The 20,620-nt window shown below is 35.1% G+C and overlaps 1 protein-coding gene across 1 annotated transcript in view; it reads right to left on the bottom strand.

Annotated features, from left to right (window-relative positions):
• Nucleotides 1–20,620, bottom strand: part of CUL5 (cullin 5) — a 92,190-nt gene that overhangs the window by 15,062 nt on the left and 56,508 nt on the right. Inside the window, exons 5-11 of the mRNA XM_045297737.1 lie at nucleotides 20,245–20,386; nucleotides 19,672–19,817; nucleotides 19,509–19,589; nucleotides 8,227–8,320; nucleotides 7,045–7,175; nucleotides 6,680–6,787; nucleotides 2,327–2,391 (exon numbers count right to left, since the gene is read on the bottom strand). Of these exons, the coding sequence (XP_045153672.1) occupies nucleotides 2,327–2,391; nucleotides 6,680–6,787; nucleotides 7,045–7,175; nucleotides 8,227–8,320; nucleotides 19,509–19,589; nucleotides 19,672–19,817; nucleotides 20,245–20,386 (767 nt within the window). The remainder of the gene's footprint in view (nucleotides 1–2,326; nucleotides 2,392–6,679; nucleotides 6,788–7,044; nucleotides 7,176–8,226; nucleotides 8,321–19,508; nucleotides 19,590–19,671; nucleotides 19,818–20,244; nucleotides 20,387–20,620) is intronic.

Here is a 20,620-nt window from a genome sequence, read left to right as displayed (position 1 = left end):
AGAAACACACTAGCCTGTGTGATCAGGAGGTGCCGAAAGGATCAGTTATCAGGCATCAAATTTTTTTAATTGAATACTTTTATTAGGGGCTCTTACAGCTTTTATCATAATCCATTGTGTCAAGCACATTTGTACATATGTTGCCATCATCATTTTCAAAGTGTTTTCTTTCTACTTGAGGCCTTGATATCAGCTCCTCTCCCACTCTCCCTCATGAACCCTTGATAAATTATAAATTATCATACATTGTTTCTTATATAACCTAGTGGTCTAGGCTGGGATAAGGACAAGGCAATGTGGAGCGTAAGATACAATATTTAAGGAGACACATTCACTCCTAGGGTCCCTAAGTGCTGACATTATATTCACATGCTCCAGAAAATGAGCACCTCCTTAACTGAGTACCTTCCTAGAGATTGTATAACCTAACCTCAGTCTGGCTATCATTTTATTTTACATTATTTTACTCAGGTATCTGCAAAACTTAACAACAACAACAAAACCCAAACAACTAGGTACCATAAATACTCATGTATAAGCTGAGTATTTTTCAGCATGTTTTAAATGTAGTTTTTGTGGTAAAATTAGGTACCCTGGCTGATATTTGGGTTGGCATATACTCGAGTATATACAGTAAATCATGCATCTTAATTAAACTCTTCATTATTAACACATGAAGATAAAACTGTTACATTACTCTTTGAAATGCATCCAATATAACTTAATTTCACAGCAATGTGTTATCTACTACCATCCCTTTCTAAAAACTAAACTCTTCTAAAACAAAGAAAAATTTGCATCTCTATTTTACTTTTCCAACATTTTAAACCAATTTAATGTCTTGTTATCCTTGTTTAAAAGTCTTCCATATATTCTTTATCCTACCTTTATAGACAATGTATAATTTAGCTTAAATTAAAATTCCCAAATGTATTGTGCATTCAAGTGTTATTTTCCTAGTATTGACTTATCATAAGTACAGAAATCACCAAAATAACATAATTACATTTTAAGTATGTGTATATAAAAATAAAACTTTTTGAAAAAAGCTGATGGTGCCCAGCTATCAAAATATATAGGGCCTGTGGTCATTATCTCAGAAGCAACAAAGCCCACAGGGAAGAAGCACACCGGTCTGGGGGACCATGAGGTGTTGATGGGATCAGGTACCAGACATCAAGGAACAAAAATCCTATCATTGTGAATGAGGGGGAGCGCTGAGCGGAGACCCAAAGCCCATCTGCAGGCAACTGGACATCCCCTTACAGAAGGGTCACAAGAGAAGACGAGCCAGTCTGGGTGCAGTATATCAACGATGAAACATACAACTTTCCTCTAGTTCCTAAACGCTCGCGCCCCCTCCCCATTATTATGATCCCAATTCTACCTTACAAATTTGGCTAGACCAGAGGATGTACACACAGGTACAGATAGGAACCGGAAACACAGGGAATCCAGGACAGATAAACCCCTCAGGACCAATAATGAGAGTAGCTATACCAGGAAAGGAAGGGGAAGGTGGGGTCAAAACGGGGAACTGATCACAAGGATCTACACATAACCCCCCCCTTCCTGGGGGGCAGACAACAGAAAAGTGGGTGAAGGGAGAAGTTGGACAATGTAAGACATGACAAAAATAATACTAATTTATAAACTAACTAGTGTTTGGGGTGGGGAGGGAGGGGGAAAAATGAGGAGCTGATACCAAATGTTCTGAGAATGATGATGGCAACAAATGTACAAATGTGCTTGACACAATGGATGTATGTATGGATTTTGATAGGAGTTGTACGAGCCCCCAGTGAAATGATTTTTAAAATAATAATAATAAAAAAATAAAAGTTGACCGGTAGTGGCTCCTATCTGTTCTGACAGGGATTACATGAGAGTAGAGTGGGTGATTTTGAACAGAGTTGCAATAAACATTTATTTACAGGTTTTTATAGGGTTATAATGTATCATTAATTTTTTTAAAAAGTATCATTATTCTACAGTCAATACCCTGCAATGAATGGCTTTGTCTTGTGTTAAGTACACAGTGATTGCTAGAAGATGTTATAAAAGTTTAGAAGGAAATTATTTTCCAGAGAGGCTGAATCATTTTGGACCACTTTGCATTTCCATGTTTAATACATGAGCGTACTGGTTGCTCTCCTTATATTTTACAGATTAAAAAAAACTAATGGTAGCAAAGTTCATGAAAAAACAAACAAACAAACAAAAAGCATAATAAGATTAGGTTATGAAGTCATCTTCCATGTCTATTAACATTTAATACACTCAAAAGTTTTTAAGAATTTAACAAATATAGTTTTGAAAAACTCACCCTTTCTGCTTCAAAGGTAATTCAAGTTTAAATATGGTAGCATCATTAACAACTGCTTTGTATGCCTGAAAATAAGTTAAAATACAACACAAGCATTATTTTCAGTATTTAAATGCAAAGAATTGTTATACTTACAAAATTCATTAGAATATGTTAATTTTAATTTTTAATTGTGCATTTGGCCTGATAAAAGTCATATGCTGTCTTTCTCCTAGCCAGTTTCATATCACCTCCCTTCTCCTCAAGTCTCTATGACTCCCTGGCCTTGTGCACGCTCAGCTGATGTAGCTCCTATTCCACAGAGAAAACAAACAGGAGAAGCTCCACAGACCACCACCCAGCTACCTGCGTCTGTGCCATCTTCTGCATCCTCTCTTGTCATCATGGATAACTATTCTTCATTCAAAGCAGAAAGCAGCCCTTCTACTGAAATTGAGATTTCATTCTTTCTTATCAACATAACTCCTTCTTTTTCTTGCATTATCAGTTTACCAACTTCCATTCATCCACCTTCAGTTATTGCCTCATTTTACTCCCTTCCTTTAAGATAAACTACTTGAAGAACAATCTATCTCATTGTCTTCAACTTTTGGTTTGCCATTCTTACCAGCAACAGTCATGCTTTCAGATCACTATCACCGCGACCCACCCCGCCTCAAATGGTCCGGTCAAAATCACCAACACCCTTCGTGTTGCTACACACCATAGCCGATCCCCACATACGCTCCCGAGGGGCAGCAGCATACATACACTCCTTGGGAAGATACTTCCTACTTGTTTTCCTTTCCTGGTTCCCCTTCATCTTTTTGACAGCTAAATGTTAAAGTGTTCTAGGACAACTTTTGAGTTTTTCTCTTTAATACATGTACTTATTACTTTGGTTACTATATCTAGTCTCTTCAAATCCCATCTCTATATGCTGATGCTCCCAAATTTAGCTTTCCAGGCCCACTCAAACTATCTTTAAAGAAACAAACAGATATACTAGCATATAATTTACATCTCATATAATTCAATAGTTTAATCCTATTAAGAGTTGTGCAAGCATCACTACAATCAATTTTAGAACACCTTCTTCATTCTTGTACTGTTATTAACTTCCCATTGCCCCCAATTTCACCTGCCATACAACCAAGAAACCATTAGTTCAGTTACTGCCTCTACAGACTTACTACCTATCCTAGATTTCACATATAGAAAAAACATTAAAACAAACAAACCGAACAACAATAAAATGGAGAAAAACTTCAAAAGAAAATATTAAGAACCAGACCCATGTTAAAATGGTTCAAAAGGGAGATCAAATGATAAGGTATTAACTTTTAACCTAACTGCATTTCTAATACACTCCGCATGATCACATCCCTGGTCTATGGTCAGAGGGAATAAACCCCAGCCTCAATCCATGTGCATTTCCTCACCTTAAAAAAAAATTTTTTTTTAACTAAAACTACTTTAAAATGGGTCAAAAGGAAGATCAAATGGTACTATTCCATGTTAGTCCAACTATATGTGCCATAATTGACTTTTCAGTGCTCTCTGTCTGAAAACAGGGCTATTCACATCCCTCGATTATGGTCAGAGATTTAACTCCAGTGTGGCAAATGGATTTTGGGCTTCCACTGGCATCCACAACAAACCAGGTGTTCAAAATCATTCAAACTCGTATAATCCATACCCAACACTTTCACACAGATGTTTAACAGAGATTTCAAATTTAACACTGAAAATTGAGTTCCTAATTGCTCTTGGACCATCTACCTAAAATCCACTTCTTTCAGTCTTTCCCATCTCAGTAAACGTTTCCTTCCAATTGATTAGAACCAAATCATGACTGGTTTCTTTCTATCACATTCCACATCTGATTTATTAGCAGATCCTGTATAATCTATTTTTATAACAGAATCAGATTTCAACCACTTTTGAATACCTCTACCTACTATCACTCCAGGTCAATCCTCCATTGTCACTTTACTGAATTATTTAAATAATTTCTTAACTCATATTATTTCTTCTTCTTTAACACCCTTCAGTCTATTGTTTTTTGTTTTTCAAATAAATCATTTTATTGTGGACTCCTAGTCTTTTTTTTTCTTACAGCTCTTCTAACAATCCATACAACCATTGTATCAAGCACATTTGTACATATGTTGCCATCATCCTTTTCAAAACATTTTCTTGAGCCCTTGGTAGTAGCTCCTCTTATTTCCCCCTCCATCCCTCCACCCTCATGAACCCTTGATAAATTATTAATTATTCTTTTCATATCTTACACCATCTACTCTCTCACTTCACCCATTTTTTTGTTGTTCACCACCCTGAGGGGGTGGGGGTTATACGTTGATCATTGCGATCAGCCTCCCCACCCCTTTCTCTCTCTACCTTCCCCCTATCCTCATGCTATAGCTACTCCTATCACTGTTCCTGAGGGGGTTAATGTGTCTAGATTCCCTGTGTTTCCAGCTCTTATCTGTATCAGTGTACATGCTCTGGTCTAGCCGGATTAATAAGGTGGAACTAGGGTCAAGACAGTGTGTGGGGGAGGAGCATTAAAGAATAGAAAGATGTCGTATGTTTTACCAGTACTATACTGCACCCTGGCTGGCTAATCCCTTCCTCGCGACCCTTCTGTGAGGGGCTGTCCAATTGTCTGCAGCTGGGCTTTGGGTCTCCACTTCGGCCTCTCTCATTTGCATCAGTCCATTGTTTGTACAGCAGCCAAGCAGTCATATTAAAATGTAACACACGTCCAGCTACTCTGTTCAAAAATTTTCAGGGACTTCCCATTCTACTCACAAAGTAAAAACCAAAAACTCTACCATGGCTTACAGAATCTTACATGATCTGGCCTCTTGCTAGCTCTCTAACTTAATTTCCCACCGTTCTTCCCCTTGTCTGGTTACAAAGACCTTTTCGGTTGTTCCTTACACGTGACAATTGTATTTCGGCATTGGAGTTTTTGCATCTCTTCATCCCTCTGTTGGGAACACTCATTCCACCACCCTTAACTCCTTCTCTAATATTAACTCCTAATCTAACTCCTTATATTTAAGTAAACATACAGTGAAGAGAAGAAAGGGAAAGCAGGGGAAGCCTACTGGGGAAAGTGTCCTGTCTCCTTTTTAAAACATTTTTAAAGGGGGAAAATTAATGAGGAGCTAATTCCAGGAACCCAAGAGGAAAGCGAATTTGAGAATGATGAGGGCAACAATTGTATAAGTGTGCTTTACACAATTGATATCTGTATGGATTGTGATGAATTGTATGAGCCCCAATAAAATGATTTAAAAAGGGGGGGGATTAGTGTTAATTTCTAGTGATAAGTTTGGCATTTAAAAAGATATGACTCAAAGCAGCCATCTAGGTGAGGTGTCAGATAAGGCCACATGGAAGAGGCATATCATCCTGTGTTATCTAAGAATTGTAAATAAAATCCAAGAGAAAGAAGGGAAGTGTATTCAAGCTTAAATTCTGAGCACCCATTTTGCAAAAGACTATGGATGACAATGAATGCCAAAATCTATTTGTGGACTCCCAACAAGGATGAGAGTAGTCGGAGTACATCAGAAAGTGCATCAATGCAGATATAGGAAGGTTAAAATTTAATATTATAACACTTGTTTTCCCTTTAGCCCATTCTTAATATGTTCTATTTTAAAATTTATGTTCTGCTTTCTTTAGGATTAAAAAATGTAAATAATGTCATTGAACAAGTTACATAGAAATTGTTAAATGAAAATCTAATTTATCATGTGAACTTCCACTGAAAATACCATAAATTTTTGTTGTTTGAAATGAACTTATTTGTTCATTAAAGACTCCAGTTGAGGAAAAAAAAATAAAATAAAATAAAAAGATCTGCCTCTAAGGATAATACTGTTTCATTAACACTGGCCCACTTCTGAGAATGGGTAAAGAGATGGCATTCAATGCAAATGCCAGGCACTTGGAATAAAAGTATCAATGAGGCCTTAGAGAGAACAGAGGAGGGAAAAAACCAGCACCACTTGCGATCGGCTGTATATCAAGGAAGTTCCCAGATAAGTGTATTTCAAGTTCAGTCTTAGAGGAAGGATGACTAAGAATTTAATAATAATAATAACATTCAAAACCAGGAAGACATTCCTGAAAAAACGGAAAAAGAGAACAACTTTTTGGCTAAATTCTACATCATAGGAATACCAAATACATACAGGCACATACATCAAACTCAATATAATAAACATAGCTGCCCTGGGGAAAAATGAGTTGCTGGGTTTTTAATCTGATATATAGGATGCAAAATTTCTAATTAAAAGCACATTTTGACAGTAACACTTTCAATTCAAAGTGTTGATATATAGGAATACATACCTTATCTCTTGCAGTAAGAAATCGTGGATCATCTTGAAAAGCTTCTTTGACGAGTTTACTAAATCTATTAAATAGTGTAAGTAACTGCTCAACATATTTCTCAGAGTCCTAGAAATAAAATGCATTATATTCAACTGAGTTTTAAAAGAAAAATAGTCATACAAAGAAAATTGAGAAAATATAAATAAATGTTTATGAAGAATTCCTTTTTAAAATTAAAGTGTTTTAATATTGCTGTTTTGCTATTTCAATTACTATTTTAAATACTCGATCTTGCATTTGGGTATTTAAAATAGCAATTGAAATAGAAAAAAGAAGAAAAGCTTTGATATACATTCAGCATTGCCACTGAAGAAAAAACTTACAGTAGTAATAGTTTCAGCAGCTGCTACCATATCTGCCAGGCCAGCACTAATAATATGCTCTTCCAAGTCTTTCAACATTGGTTCTATCCCATTAGGAACTTTGTCCATCAATGAAAACATCAAATGTAATTCTGGAAGGATATAACGCACGCATGTAATTATTTTATCCACAAAATAAATTTTCTCCCATTAATCTCATATGTCTAGAATGTATAGAGTAGTTAGAATATTCAAATGGTACTTTTGTAGGTCCCGCTGGTTTAGAAGTTGTTATAGTTAAACAGGACTTCCTGGTCTACCTTTTCAGTTTTGAATCAACTACAAGAATCAGGGGAGAAATACTGTACTTTTAATTTTAAGAAGTAAAAATGTTTACAAAGAAGATTAGTACATGTCATAAAGCATTTCCTCATATGGTATCCCATTTAATTCACCTTCACAAAAACCTACCTCACAGTATTGGTTATGACTAAACTCTTTTGAAGAGGCACTACTTTTGAGTTGTATGGAAATTCAATGATTTTAGCTAAACAAAAGAGCACTTTGATTTTTACTATGAATTACTCCTAAAGTGTAAACAAATTTAAGAGAATTAACAGGCATACCTTTAATGCAACTAGAGATTTACTGCGAGTCTGTCGTTAGGTATAATAAAATCTGGAGAGACCTATATTAAAATGTTATGTTGGGGTAGTGGGAATAAGTATAACTTTTATTATATTCATTTAGTTTTTTTCATCTCTAAACAGTATCTTTATTAACATGTATATTTATGCAATAAAAGAAATACACTTCAGATCTTAAAATGCAAAATTTGGGTATGTGTGTAAGAAGAAATGTGCATTATTAACATAAAGCATATGATTACTTTCTAAAATGATTCACTGTAAGGTTCTATATAAATTTCAAATGTCTCATTCTACTATACAGCATGTGTTTACTTGGCCTTTAAAATCAAAGCTCTACTTTTAAGGAAAAAATAATAATACTTGTATCTAAGGGGGAATTGTTTAAAATAAATTTAAAAGTAGTGATTATAACTGTGCTAAATACTTTATCACAGCCTTTAAACATAGCCCACTTTAAGAAATAGGCTTATGTATCTAACAGCAATTTATTAAGGAGTTGCTTCAAAGATACCCCCTCAAAAGATTAGATAACTGCATGTGATGTTTTACCTACTTTCAGTTTCATTTCTCTTGATCATGCCTTGGCACTCTGCTAAGATAGTCTCTTTAAAGGATGTCACCAGGGCATTTACACAGCATTCCATTAGCTGAAAGATATTAAAAATTGGTCAAGACCACTATAAGTTTTATAGCAGAAGTCCATTTCAACTCATAAAATAAAAACCAAATTGTTCAATAGCAAGAAAAATCTAAATATCCTAATGTAGACTGTACTTACCTGTACTAGAGAGCAGTTGAAGCTGAACAGTTAAGCTGAATGTTAGGCCTGTTTTGGGAAAAAGTCATTGCATTTAAGTTCTCTGTAAATTTTTTAAAAAGCTTCTGAGATTAACTTTTCCTATTTGGACAGAACCCGTGATAGAATTAAATAACAAAATTCTAAAAGTATGAGTACATTCATTCAACAAAACACTATGGGTGCCTACTATGTGTGAGCACTAAGAAGGACTTAATAGACAAAGAATAGGAATTCCTATTCTTGAAATTCCTGCTCAACTGAGGATGTGAAGGAAGCAAATGCATCCAACAATACACAGCAAACAAAGGAACTACTATTTAGAGTAAGCAAAAAACTTCAATGTTGATATCTAAATTGTACTTTGAAAGGTCAGAACAAGTTCTCAAATAAAGAGTATTTGGGAACAATAAGTTGTGCTTTACACAGTTGATGTATATATGGATTGTGATAGGAGTTGTATGTGTCCCTAGTGAAACGATAAAAAAAAAAAAAAAATGTGAAACAAACAAATAAAAAGAACTCAATTTCCCATCAGGCTCGTAAGATCAAAGCTGATAAAGTCAATTTTATGGAACAACAACAAAAAAGAAGTTGATATGATGGGGAAGAGACAGTGACGAAGTGTGCTGGAGAATGATTGTGAATGAAAAGCCTATGCTTTGGGACTTTATTTTACTGACAGAAAATGAAGAACCAAGGGTTTTTAAACTTTTCCTACCTCCAAGCTATTTTTAAAAGACCAATCTAATGGTATTAAGGCAGGTGATAGGAAGGGAGGGAGAATGATAAAGGAGGATGTGGAAACAGCCAACTAAAATAGAAAAAGCCCAATATTCTAGGAGACTCTCAAGAAAATGTTCCATATGGAGTACATGGCATGCAACAATGTTCTCTTCTTGCAGGCATCCTAAGTCTAGGAGGATTGCTACAAGGTACAATACCTTTCAAAGCCCCTTACACACACTAAGTTATGGCTACATGTTCACAACTAAGTTAAGTCTTGTAAGGAATAGAGAAATATAAAGGATGGTTAATACCACCCTCTTATGATAATCTAATTGGGATCACTACCTATCTAAAATGTGTACATTCTTCATATGCACAGCAGTATATGAAAAGATCAACTTTACCAAGAAGCATGTGAAAATAAATTAATCACTATGCTGTGAACATCATAAAGATAGGGAATGTATTATACTCTCAACTTCACAAGAGTAAGTAAAAAAGTACGGCTACAAAATTATTGAAATCGTTATTACAAAAAATTTATAAATGGTAAGTTGTTTCACAATATATTCTACACCTAGGTCTATAAAATTCTGATGATTATTTTCATTTTTCTAATGTCTATGAAGAATTCTGCAGTCTCTGATTTACACCAAATCAAAACGTGTTTTGGCATCCATCCTTAAGACTCAAGTCATGTTGCTTTTCCAATGTTCTTCGGGTTTGGGGAACAAAGAGAAGCCTGAAGGGCGAGCAGCACTACAGGGTAGATGGGGTAATGTTTCTTTTAGGACAAGGCCTTGCTATGCATAAAGAATGAACAGGTGCATTATGATGACAGGGGTGGGGGGTGCGGGGAACTCTGGCACAACTTCCCAGGCCTTTTTCTCACCAGTAGTTTTGTTTTCTTAAAACTTTACTGAGAATACTTTAAAATCATGTAGTGACTATCAAGAAAATTAATCAAGACTACCTTTTTGAATTCCCAGTAATCACCATAACCTTTGTGCTCACCTCTCTGCTAGGAATTTAACTAGCCTGGCAGATTCTCTTGGAAACTACTGTTTTGAGTGGATCTTTTTTGGGGGGAAACTCACTAACCAAACAAAGACAATAAATTACTGAAAGAACTTAGCTGCAGCCATCCACTAATTGCAGAGACATGTTTAAAAATGTTTTGCTTGGAATAAACCCAATTGTGTATGAACTAGAACTCAAGTAATAGGAATATCTGACTTATGCTTCTACATGTACATGGAGCCCTGGGGGTATAGTGGTACTGAATTGGGCTAAAATCTGCATGGTTGACAGTTTAAAAACTACCAGCAGCTCTGCAAGAGAAAGACTGGGAGTTGTACTGCCGTGAACAGTTACAGTCTTGGAAACGCACAGGAGCCGCCGAGTCAGCAATGACTCAATGGCAGTGAGTTCTGAGTTTTTCTAGTACACGCATGGCCCCACATAAAGTTGGTGCTTGATAAGTTACCACCGTGAATTGATTCTGGCTCATAGAATCAGAGGAAAAATTATGCTCCACATGATTGTCAATGGCTGATTTCTCGGAAGTTATCCACCAGGCCTTCTTGTGAGGTGCATCTGGGTAGACTCTAAACTTCTAACCTTTAGGTTAAAAACCCAGCACATAACTCCATCTCTTATTAGACATCAAGAACTAAAATCAGAAACCACCACTTGTCAGTCAGTTTGTTATATTGTGGTTTGTGTTGTATTGCTATGACGCTAAAAGCTAAACTACTGGTGTTTCTAGTATCAGCAGGATCATCACTCATGGTGGACAGGTCTCAGTGGAACTTCTTGACTAAAACTAAGTGGGAAGAAAGACTTGCAAGCTGACTTCCCCAAATCAACAGGAGAAAACCGTATGATTCATACCAGCACTGTCTGCTATAGTGCTTAAAATACACGATGGCCACAACCAAGGACGTTATGTATACCAGGGGCTGTGGAGAAGGAACAGAATTGGGTGTCATTTTGTTCTGTTGTACATGGGCTCATTACAAGTTGAAGCCAACTCAATGGCAACTAACAACAAAACTAACAATGAAAGTGATGTATTAAAGGTAGCCTGAACTCACACGCACACACACAAAAGGGTGGAGGGGAATACATATAGCCAGTATTATGAATAATGAATAAAGATTAACTTCTGTTAACGGTGATGGAAAAATTTAAGAACAGTTAATGCTATTAATGAACAACATGACTAATACAATGTCACTGAACTGCACATATGAAGACAGTTGAAAGGGAAAATGCTTTGCTTTTCCCTATATTTATAGTAAAAACTCATGTAATAAAGATGTACAGTCCCATGAATAATTTTCTAGTGTACATTAAAAGAAATTTAAGTACATGTGCTGCCGAAGCGAGCACACATTAAAAAAAATGTAAACACATCACATGGACAGATTGCCCAATATTAAAAGGCTCAAATATCACAGTTCTGCAAAGATATGCATAAACCAAGAGATAGTTGATGGTAGTAAGAATTACAGTATTTCTGGTGGTCACTTTGTTAAGATTGTAAAACATTCATACTCTTTGTTTCATCAATTGCATTTCCAAGAAATTAGTCAAAAGAGAAAGTCAAATATGAGAAAAGATGCATGCACAAAACAATCAAACACACTGCCATCAAGACAATTCCACCTCGTAGCTACTTTTTAAGACAGAGTAGACCTGTCCCTACTGGGTTTACAATACAAAGCTTTACGGACAGGCTCATCTTTCTCCTGCACAGCAGTCGGTGAGTTGAACTTGTATTTAGCGGTCCCGGCATGCAGCCTCTTGTCACCAGTGTCCAAGAATGCACAGGATGTTGAAATGATGCAAACATTGGACGGTAAGTAAAAATCTATTGCTACAAGGGTTCCATCCATGAGTTTATTCCAAATAAACCAGGTTTAAACATGTGTCTGCCAGTCTGTGGATGGCTGTACATACGTTTTTTCAGCAATACACTTGTCTTCGTTTGGTTAGCGAGTTCCTTCAAAAATAAAATAGATCCAATCCAAACAGTGGCTTCCAAGAGGATCTGTGTGACCAACTCTATTCAAGGCAGAGGTCAGCTCAGAAGGCTATGGTGACTGTGGGAATCCAAAGGGGTAATACTGAGTTTTCTTAACGGCCCCAGGATAATTATGAAGGATTTGTATTCATTCCCCTGGGTGAAAAAAGTGCCAGGAACGTGTGCAAAGGAATTCTCTCCCCATCATGACAACACACTTGCTCATTCTTTATGGACACCAAGGACTGTCGCAAAAAGAATTGGGAAAACCTATCCCATCCACCCCACAGACCTGATCTTGCCTTTTTCCCCCAACAGTTTTATTGGTACATAACTTATGTATCATACAATAGTTTAATTGTTCAATCATATCAAGCAAAACTGTACAATAATTACCACATCAATTTTAGAACACCTCCCCCTTCCACGGTTAAATCGCCTTTACAATGAGTTGTGCAATTAAATCAGTTCTAGTGGTCCTGTCCCCCTCCCACCTTCATTATTCCTGAAATCCCCTTTCCCTCCCTATCACCTCCCCCCCCAACCCCCTGCATCCTTTATAAACCCTTGTATCAGTTATTGTCACTATGATCCACTGCCCCTGTGCTTCACAAACTGGGACACCCAACAGAAACAATAATAAACAAAACAGAAATAAGGTGGCAAGGATAAAATAATAATATAAAAACAAAAATACAAATAATGAGTAAGAAAGAAGACCCCCATCAACATTAAAAAATCCAGGGAAGAAACTGCTGTCATGGAGCTAATAAGAGATACTTGTACCCAGGACAAATTTAGGTCAGGTCTATATAGGGATGTCAACTGACCTAGTATGGAGTTTGATCCAGCATAATCAAGAATACAATGGCCTCTGTAATGGCTAGAATGGATCTTCCAATGGCTCAGTCTAACTAGATACTCTGCAGATCGGTTTGGGGCTCCCACTGTCTCCTCCAAAGCCTTCAATTTTGTTCTGATACTTTTCCTTTTGCCATATTCTAATGTTGAAATTGTCATCTTTGGATCACACAAGCTGGTGTGCTTCTTCCATGTGGACTTAGTTGGCTCCTCACTTAGATGGCCAATTGTTCATTAGTTTCTTTAAGTTTATTCCTAAATATTTAATCTTTTGTGTGGTTATTGTAAAGGATATTGATTTAATGGGTTTTTTCGTAGTGCTCTTTGTTGACATTTAGGAATCTGAATGACTTCTGGTTAACTTTGTATCTTGCTACCTTGGCTGAATTCCTTGATCGTTTCCAGCAGGCTTTTTATGGAGACATTTGGGTTTTTTATAGGATCATATCATCTGCAAATAGGGCGAATCACTTGATTCCCTCAGTTTCTTCTCAGTGTCTGATGGCTTTAGCTAAAACTTCCAGCATGATGTTGCATAGGAATGGTGATAGGGGACATCTTTATGTGGGCTGTTTTCAATGGGAATGTTTCTAGCTTCTCCCATTGAACATGATGCTGTTAGTTTACCATATATGGCTTTTATTATGTTAAGGAACTTTCCTTCTATTCCTATTTTGTTGAGTGTTTTGAACAGAAATAGGTGTTGAATATTGTCAAATGCCATCTCTGCATCTATTGATTTGATCACGTGGTCGTTCTCACCTTGCTTATGTGGTGGACTACAGATTGTTTTTGAATATTGAACCATCCCTGCATACCTGGAATAAATCCTACTTGGTCATGGTGAATTATTATTTTTTTATATACTGCACTATTCCATAGGCCAAGATTTTGTTGAGGACTTTAATATCTATGTTCATGAGGGATATTAGGCTATAATTTTCAATCTTTGTGGGGTCTTTGCCTGGTTTGGGTATCAGTGATATGCTGGCTTCATAGAGTGAGTTTGTTCTTTTTCTATGTTCTGGAAGAGTTTGTGTAGTCAGATCTTCTTTGAGTATTTGGTAGAATTGTCCTGTGAACTACCTGGTCCTGGGCTCTTTTTGATTAGTTATCTCTTAATGATCTGCTTTGCTTCTTTTGTTATGGATCTGTTGAGTTTTTTAATATGTCTGCATTAATCTGAGTAGGTGATGTTTCTAGATATCTGTTCATTTCTTCTAGACTAATTTTTTGAGTGCAGTTTTCATAGTACTGTTATTCTTTTTATTTCACTTGGATCTTTATAATTCTACCATTTTCACCTCTCATTCTGGGTATTTGCATCTTTTCTTTTTCATTTGTTAAGTTTGCCAGGAGTCTATTTTGGTAACCTTTTCAATTAACCAGCTTGTCTTGTTGATTTTTTTCTTTTTTCTCTCTCTATCATCCATTTCTGTTGAGATCCTTATGATCTCTTTTCTTTCTTAATTGGATGGATTGTGTTGTGACCTTGTTCTAGTTCTTGGAAGTACTGTGTTAGGGTTTTGATTTTAGCGTTCTCTTTTTCTATGTGTGTGTGGATAGCTATAAATTGGCCTCTAATTACTGTTTTCACTATAAGTTTGATAGTAAGATCTCATTTTTAACAAATTTGTTCAGACATGATTTGTGGCCTAGTATGTGTTCTATTCTTAAGAATGTCCCATGTGAGCTGGAGAAGAACATATACTGCTGTTTTGCTGGATGAAAGATTCTATATATGTCTATGAGGTTTCTGATTATGTTACTGAGCTTTTTAGTGTCTTTGTTGAGTATTTTTTCTTGATGTTCTGTCTTTCCTTGAGAGTGGTGAAGAAAGCCTCCTGTAATTAGTCAATGTGTCCATATCCATTTTCAATTCTGGGAGGTTTTGATTGATGTATTTTGAGGGTCTCATTAGATGCATATGTTTATTATAGTTATTAGTTCCTGAGCAATTGTTCCCTTTATCATTGTGTAGTGACTGTTCTTATCTCTTATTACATTGTTTGCCTTTAAGTCAATCTTCTCAGAGATTAACATTGCTACCCCTGCTTTCTTTTGGTTGCTATTGGCTTGGCATGCTTTCCTCCAGCCTCTGATTTTAATTTGTTCATATCTTTATTTGTGAGGTGTGTTTCTTGTAGGCAGCATATTGGATTTTGTTTTCTTATGCATTCTGCTACTCTGTTTCCTTTACTAGTACATTTAATCCATTAACATTCAGTAAAAGTTATTGATATCTATTTATTATTGCCATTTTGTTTATATGTGTGTGCATTCTGTGTTTGTATGTGTGCTGTGTTTTGTTTATTTGTTCTTCCTGTGATACTTCCTTTCTTTGGGTGATGGTCTGTGTGTTGCTTTATGTGAAGAATTGTTGACCTTGCCTCTTAATACTTCTTTAAGTTCTCCAAGTCCAAAGAACATGATTTGAGTGTCTCTTGAGGATGTAAAAATTGATATTTTGATGTGGTATAAATCAAAGAGTGCAGAATTCTTCAGGGAAGTGTTATAAAAATGGAAATATCACCTTCAGAAGAGTCAAGACCTACATGGAGGATATATTGAGAAACAGTAGCTTCACACTGGAATGAGTTGGTTTAATAATGGTTTAGAGCAATGCTTTTTGACAGGTATTCCAGGAAGAAATAGCTGATAAACTATAAACAATGAAAATGCCCATAATTATTGGACTGATTAGTTTTTAATAGAACATAAGTGGGGGCTTCAAAGTTCGCAGAAAAATTGAATTTTTCCATGAACTCTTTGAAATCTCCTCATACAGATAATGAATTATCATGAGGCATTGGAAATGATTTAATGCAGAAATACTTAGAGAAAAGTATATAATATCAGAAATTGGTTTTAAAGTACTAGAGTACATAGGAAGAAGGAATGCAGGGAGGAAGTGAAGGGAAATTTTCTTAAAAAGAAAAGAAATGGGATCTACTAAGTCAATACGACAAAAGAAAAATTTTGAACCTGGACACTGAGTATAGGTGGCGAGTTTGGTGTATTACACAATTTCCTCTAGTCTTGTATATATTGGATTGATGACTTTTTAAGAATGCTTTTAATTTTATGGCATAAATGCTTATTATTAAAGTTAATATACAGGCAAAACAAAGAAAAGGATATTATTGATTAATGTTCTCTCCTTCTTTCAAATAAGTCTCATCAGAAGAATGAGTCACCTCTTGGAGGATGGAGACCATGCTATTACTCTTTTTAATGTCCTTGCCATCATTTACCAAAGTACTACATACATAGTAAGCCCTACAAATATACTAGTTAATTGAAAAATACATCTTGAATGGAAAGGATAGAGATAAACCATCTCTCTCACCTTGTATTCCCTTTCTGTCTCCTTTTGCTAGCTTCCGTGAAGAAAAAACCTTTTTGCCATATGCCATCAACTCCTGTGTTTGTTTGCCTGAGATGAGCACAACTTCTAATCCATAGCAATCTCTGCCCAGAAGTCTGCAAGGTGAAACACTTTAACTATCAATGTGCTTGATGTTTTACACTCTTGTATAGCAAGACTATTCACTCTTGAAGAATGATACCTGCCATAATACTCAGAAAGCAGCCAAAAATATTTGTTGAATGAATGAACCCATATTTCTGTGAAGATGAAAAGTGGGATAGATAACGCTGTGTGATATAGCAATTTTTCTTTTAGTGGCCCTCAGTTTACCTATTTTGTTCTACTTCACTCAAATTTAGTGAAAAGCAACAAGATAAGTTCTGATTTGCATTAATCATGGAACTAAGTGCAAATAATAATCTGCTTTGATTTCTGAAGCTATAAAATCCAAGGCAAGCTAAAACAAAACAAAACAAAACAAAACAACTCTCTTAGGTGTCATCCATTATCAGGACTTCACCCACAAAAGGATAAGAGAGCATACATGAAAACTTGCCCTTATCTGTCTCTACTAGAAAGTTAGCTTCTATCTGCTTTACTGTTGATTGAATATAACCTTTTTACAGGAAAGTATGCAAATTTTTCATGTATTATACTACATATTGTCTATGTGTGCATAGTTAACTTTTTTTTACTTCACTCTTTTCCATTACCTTATAAACATATGCTCTTTTTCTAATTCCCACTTAATGTTACAGTCTCTTAATTGGTTTTCTACAGGTGAGATTTCCATTAAGTTTAATTAACATGGATATGCTATACTTAAGTTATATAAACTGAAACAGAAGAAGAGTACGATTACATGTTACAAAATTACATCAGCCTCCACTCAAAGTCTATAGGCACATCAATCAGCTCCAACTACTCAAATTCCTCAAAGTAAATTAATTTTTCTTAGCTTCCACAAAGACTTATACCAGACTTCTCTGTAAACCAGAGTTGAGAAACATTACTGACTCAATTCTCTACCATATCTAACCCCATCCAGTATGAACAATATTCAACCTCTGAAAAATGTCTTGTTCTTTCAGTCATATTTTATAGCCTTCTATAATTATAATACTTTGCTTGAATTATTGCAAAAGCCTTCTGCAGAATTTTAGCTTTCTCACTCTAATTTGCCTTCCATCATCTTCCTCAGGGAAAATTCTGTCCACAGCAAGTTATTAAAGACATTCAATGCTCTTCTTTACCTTTTGAATGATGCATAAGTCTGGCTTTAATTTCTACTAATAACTTCTATAACAACCACTATTCTAGTCTTGGTGCATGCCCCCCACCCCCACCAGCCCAACATTATTTTAACCATCAAAAAATGAATAATCACTTAAAAACATTAAACAAAAAAGCCAAAAAGATGATATTCATTCAAGGTGGAAGAAGCCAAAGTCAAAGGTTAAGTAAAAAAGATAAAGATCCCACTTAAAAACGTTTGGTTATAGGCAAACTAGAATGTTATTCCTTTAAACATAAACCTAGATTCAGTTTCTAGACTCCTAAGACTGAAGGGAACTATTGGAAACACTGCTATATCTAACAAGGTTCGAGACTCTCATTTTTTTTACAAAAGCACCCTAAGGTTAGGTTCTCCAAGGAAAGGAAAATGCGCAAGGCTGACATTCTGATTCTGACTAAAACATTTTTGTTTTGGGTTTTTAAAAGTAAGAAACTTATTATACAGTATAAAATAAATAAAACAGCAATGTAAAACACTGGTATTCTCTTATCAAATAATATTTTATCTTGTTATCAGATGAAGTTTGAAAAATGTCCCCCAATAACAAACAGAAACAGCTTTTATTCATGTTAGTATACATTTAGTTAGTTTGAACATAATCTTTTTACTAAATGAATTTAAATAAAAGCAATTAGCAGCTAAAATAAATCATTACTGAACAAAGATATTAGTCTAAGTTCAAAAGTACAGTCATATCTTTGTTTTCTAAAAGAGAAGTTTTGATCTGAGATAAATTACTGGACTGATAATTTATTTTGGCCTTTTAAGAATTTAGCTATGGAGTTTTATTACTAAAAATTCTAATTTAGTTAATTCTTTTAATTATTTTTCCAAAACCATTTTATTGTAAGCTAATACAGATATCATAGCATTTCATCGTTCAATCACATCATACAATTGCTACCACAATCAGTTTCAAAACATTCTCTTCTTTCTTGACTCCATGTTAGTGGCTCCCCTTTCTTTACCTCTCCGCTCTTCTCCCCTCCCGCAGTTAATTCTTTACAGAACACAAACTTCAAGCAAGCTGAGCGAGAGCTGGAAAAAGGCATACTCTCTCTTTCAACTTAGAGATTTTGAAAAACATCAAAATCCAATTCAAAACCGATCTATTTAACACATTTCAAGAAATAATTATTTTCTAATTCAGCTTCAGTATGACTGAAGTCCAAGTGGCACTGATCCTGAATTGTTTGAACATCTAGAATAGAAAGTAATGCATTTAAATGGATTTAAATAAAAGCATAAGCAGTTTAAAACTATGTCTAAATCATGATCAAAGGGAGTAATGTCCTATGTAAAATAATGCAGTTTTATTTACTTATTTTTGGCAATATCCTCAGCTATTATAAAAATATAGTAATTAAAAAATATATCAGTTTATTTTAAGGCATAAGTTTCTAAGGGGCTTATTTTACTTACAAAGTCACCACAAATGGCTAACTTCTGAGATTTATCAAATATAACACAAAGAGACTGTTTGAAAATTAAGGATATTAAAAAAAAGGAAAGAAAATTAAGCATATTAAATATGTAAACTCAACAGCAGGGCTGGCAAATAGATTTTATTGACATACCAGCTCTGAAGAACAAGCTGTTCATTGGCAAAGAGTCTTATAACAAAATAGCAGTGCTGCAGTGTTTGTCAGTAACATGAAAAAGGATGAATAATGTTAAGTGTGTGATGTCTTTGCCACCACAGGCTACACTACTTCAAATTGCCCCACAGAATATACAATTACAAAATTACTTACTGCTTCAACAGAGTTACATTCTCGTCTTGTTTCCAAATAGCGTAGTGCTCGTTTTTCTTCCTCTTTTAATTTAGCATCTGCCTGTCCGGAAAGAAAATAGCAATCATTTTACGAATATCAGGAAAATAACTAAAATTATCACATCTACAAAGTTCTGACTTACATATTTCATATAATTCTGTACACCATTTTGCTGTAAATACGAGGGTGCCTGTGTTCTATAAAATCTCTCTGTTGAATCCAAGTATGCCTTCTCAAAATTGTCCCTATAAATTTGAAGCTTATCCTCAGGATTAGAACAAAGGTTAACTGAAAAACAAAACAAAATAATTTACTCTAAATAATGATTCAAATCAGTAATTTGAGTACAATAAGTAAAATAATAAATATTTTAAAGTCATTACATGCATGATCTGTACCAATGCTCAACAGAACATAAAATCATGTTAAGTACTGGTATAATGTCAAATATACCTAAACATAACAAATATTTCAGAAGAAGGAGTGTATCAGTGAGGCACAGACAGGTACTATGAAGCTAACCAAGCGGAAGCAACCGAGTCTGGAAACTAGGAAAGACCAATGTGAGGATGAAGTGTGAGAAAGATGAGTATTATATACAGAAGGAAAAGCATATCGGACTGAAAGAACGAACATAAATTTGATATTATTGTTCTGCAACTGACCAAGAACGTCAATCAAAAGGAAACTATGATCATAAAAAGTCAAAGCATACCATAGGATTCTCTTACTCCAATGACCAGCTGAGAATCAAAAGCTTCTCCCAATCTTTCAGCATGTACTAACTTCATTGCACTATCTTGAAGTCTGTTCTTTATATTTGAAAAGATGGACTCATTCCATGTATCAAGCATGAGCTAAGAAAAAATGACAAAACGTGGAAACATTTTCAATTATTAATATACCAATTATGAACTATACATAAAACATTTTAAAAGTATAAACTTTAAAAGCAATCAAAATCTTAGACGAGCATTCACTTGAATTCACTTGTAGTATATTTAGCGTAATACTAGAGAACATTCACTTCAGAAATAGATAAATGGGGTTTTATATACTAGATATAATGAGCTCTGAAACCTGATTTCTCA

The sequence above is a fragment of the Echinops telfairi genome, unplaced genomic scaffold (genome assembly GCF_000313985.2).
Source record: "Echinops telfairi isolate 266 unplaced genomic scaffold, ASM31398v2 ScPeMD7_7421;HRSCAF=8459, whole genome shotgun sequence".
NCBI lineage: Eukaryota > Metazoa > Chordata > Mammalia > Afrosoricida > Tenrecidae > Echinops > Echinops telfairi.
The sequence above is the reverse complement of the archived record's forward strand: the minus strand, read 5'-3'. Positions and strand labels throughout refer to the sequence as shown.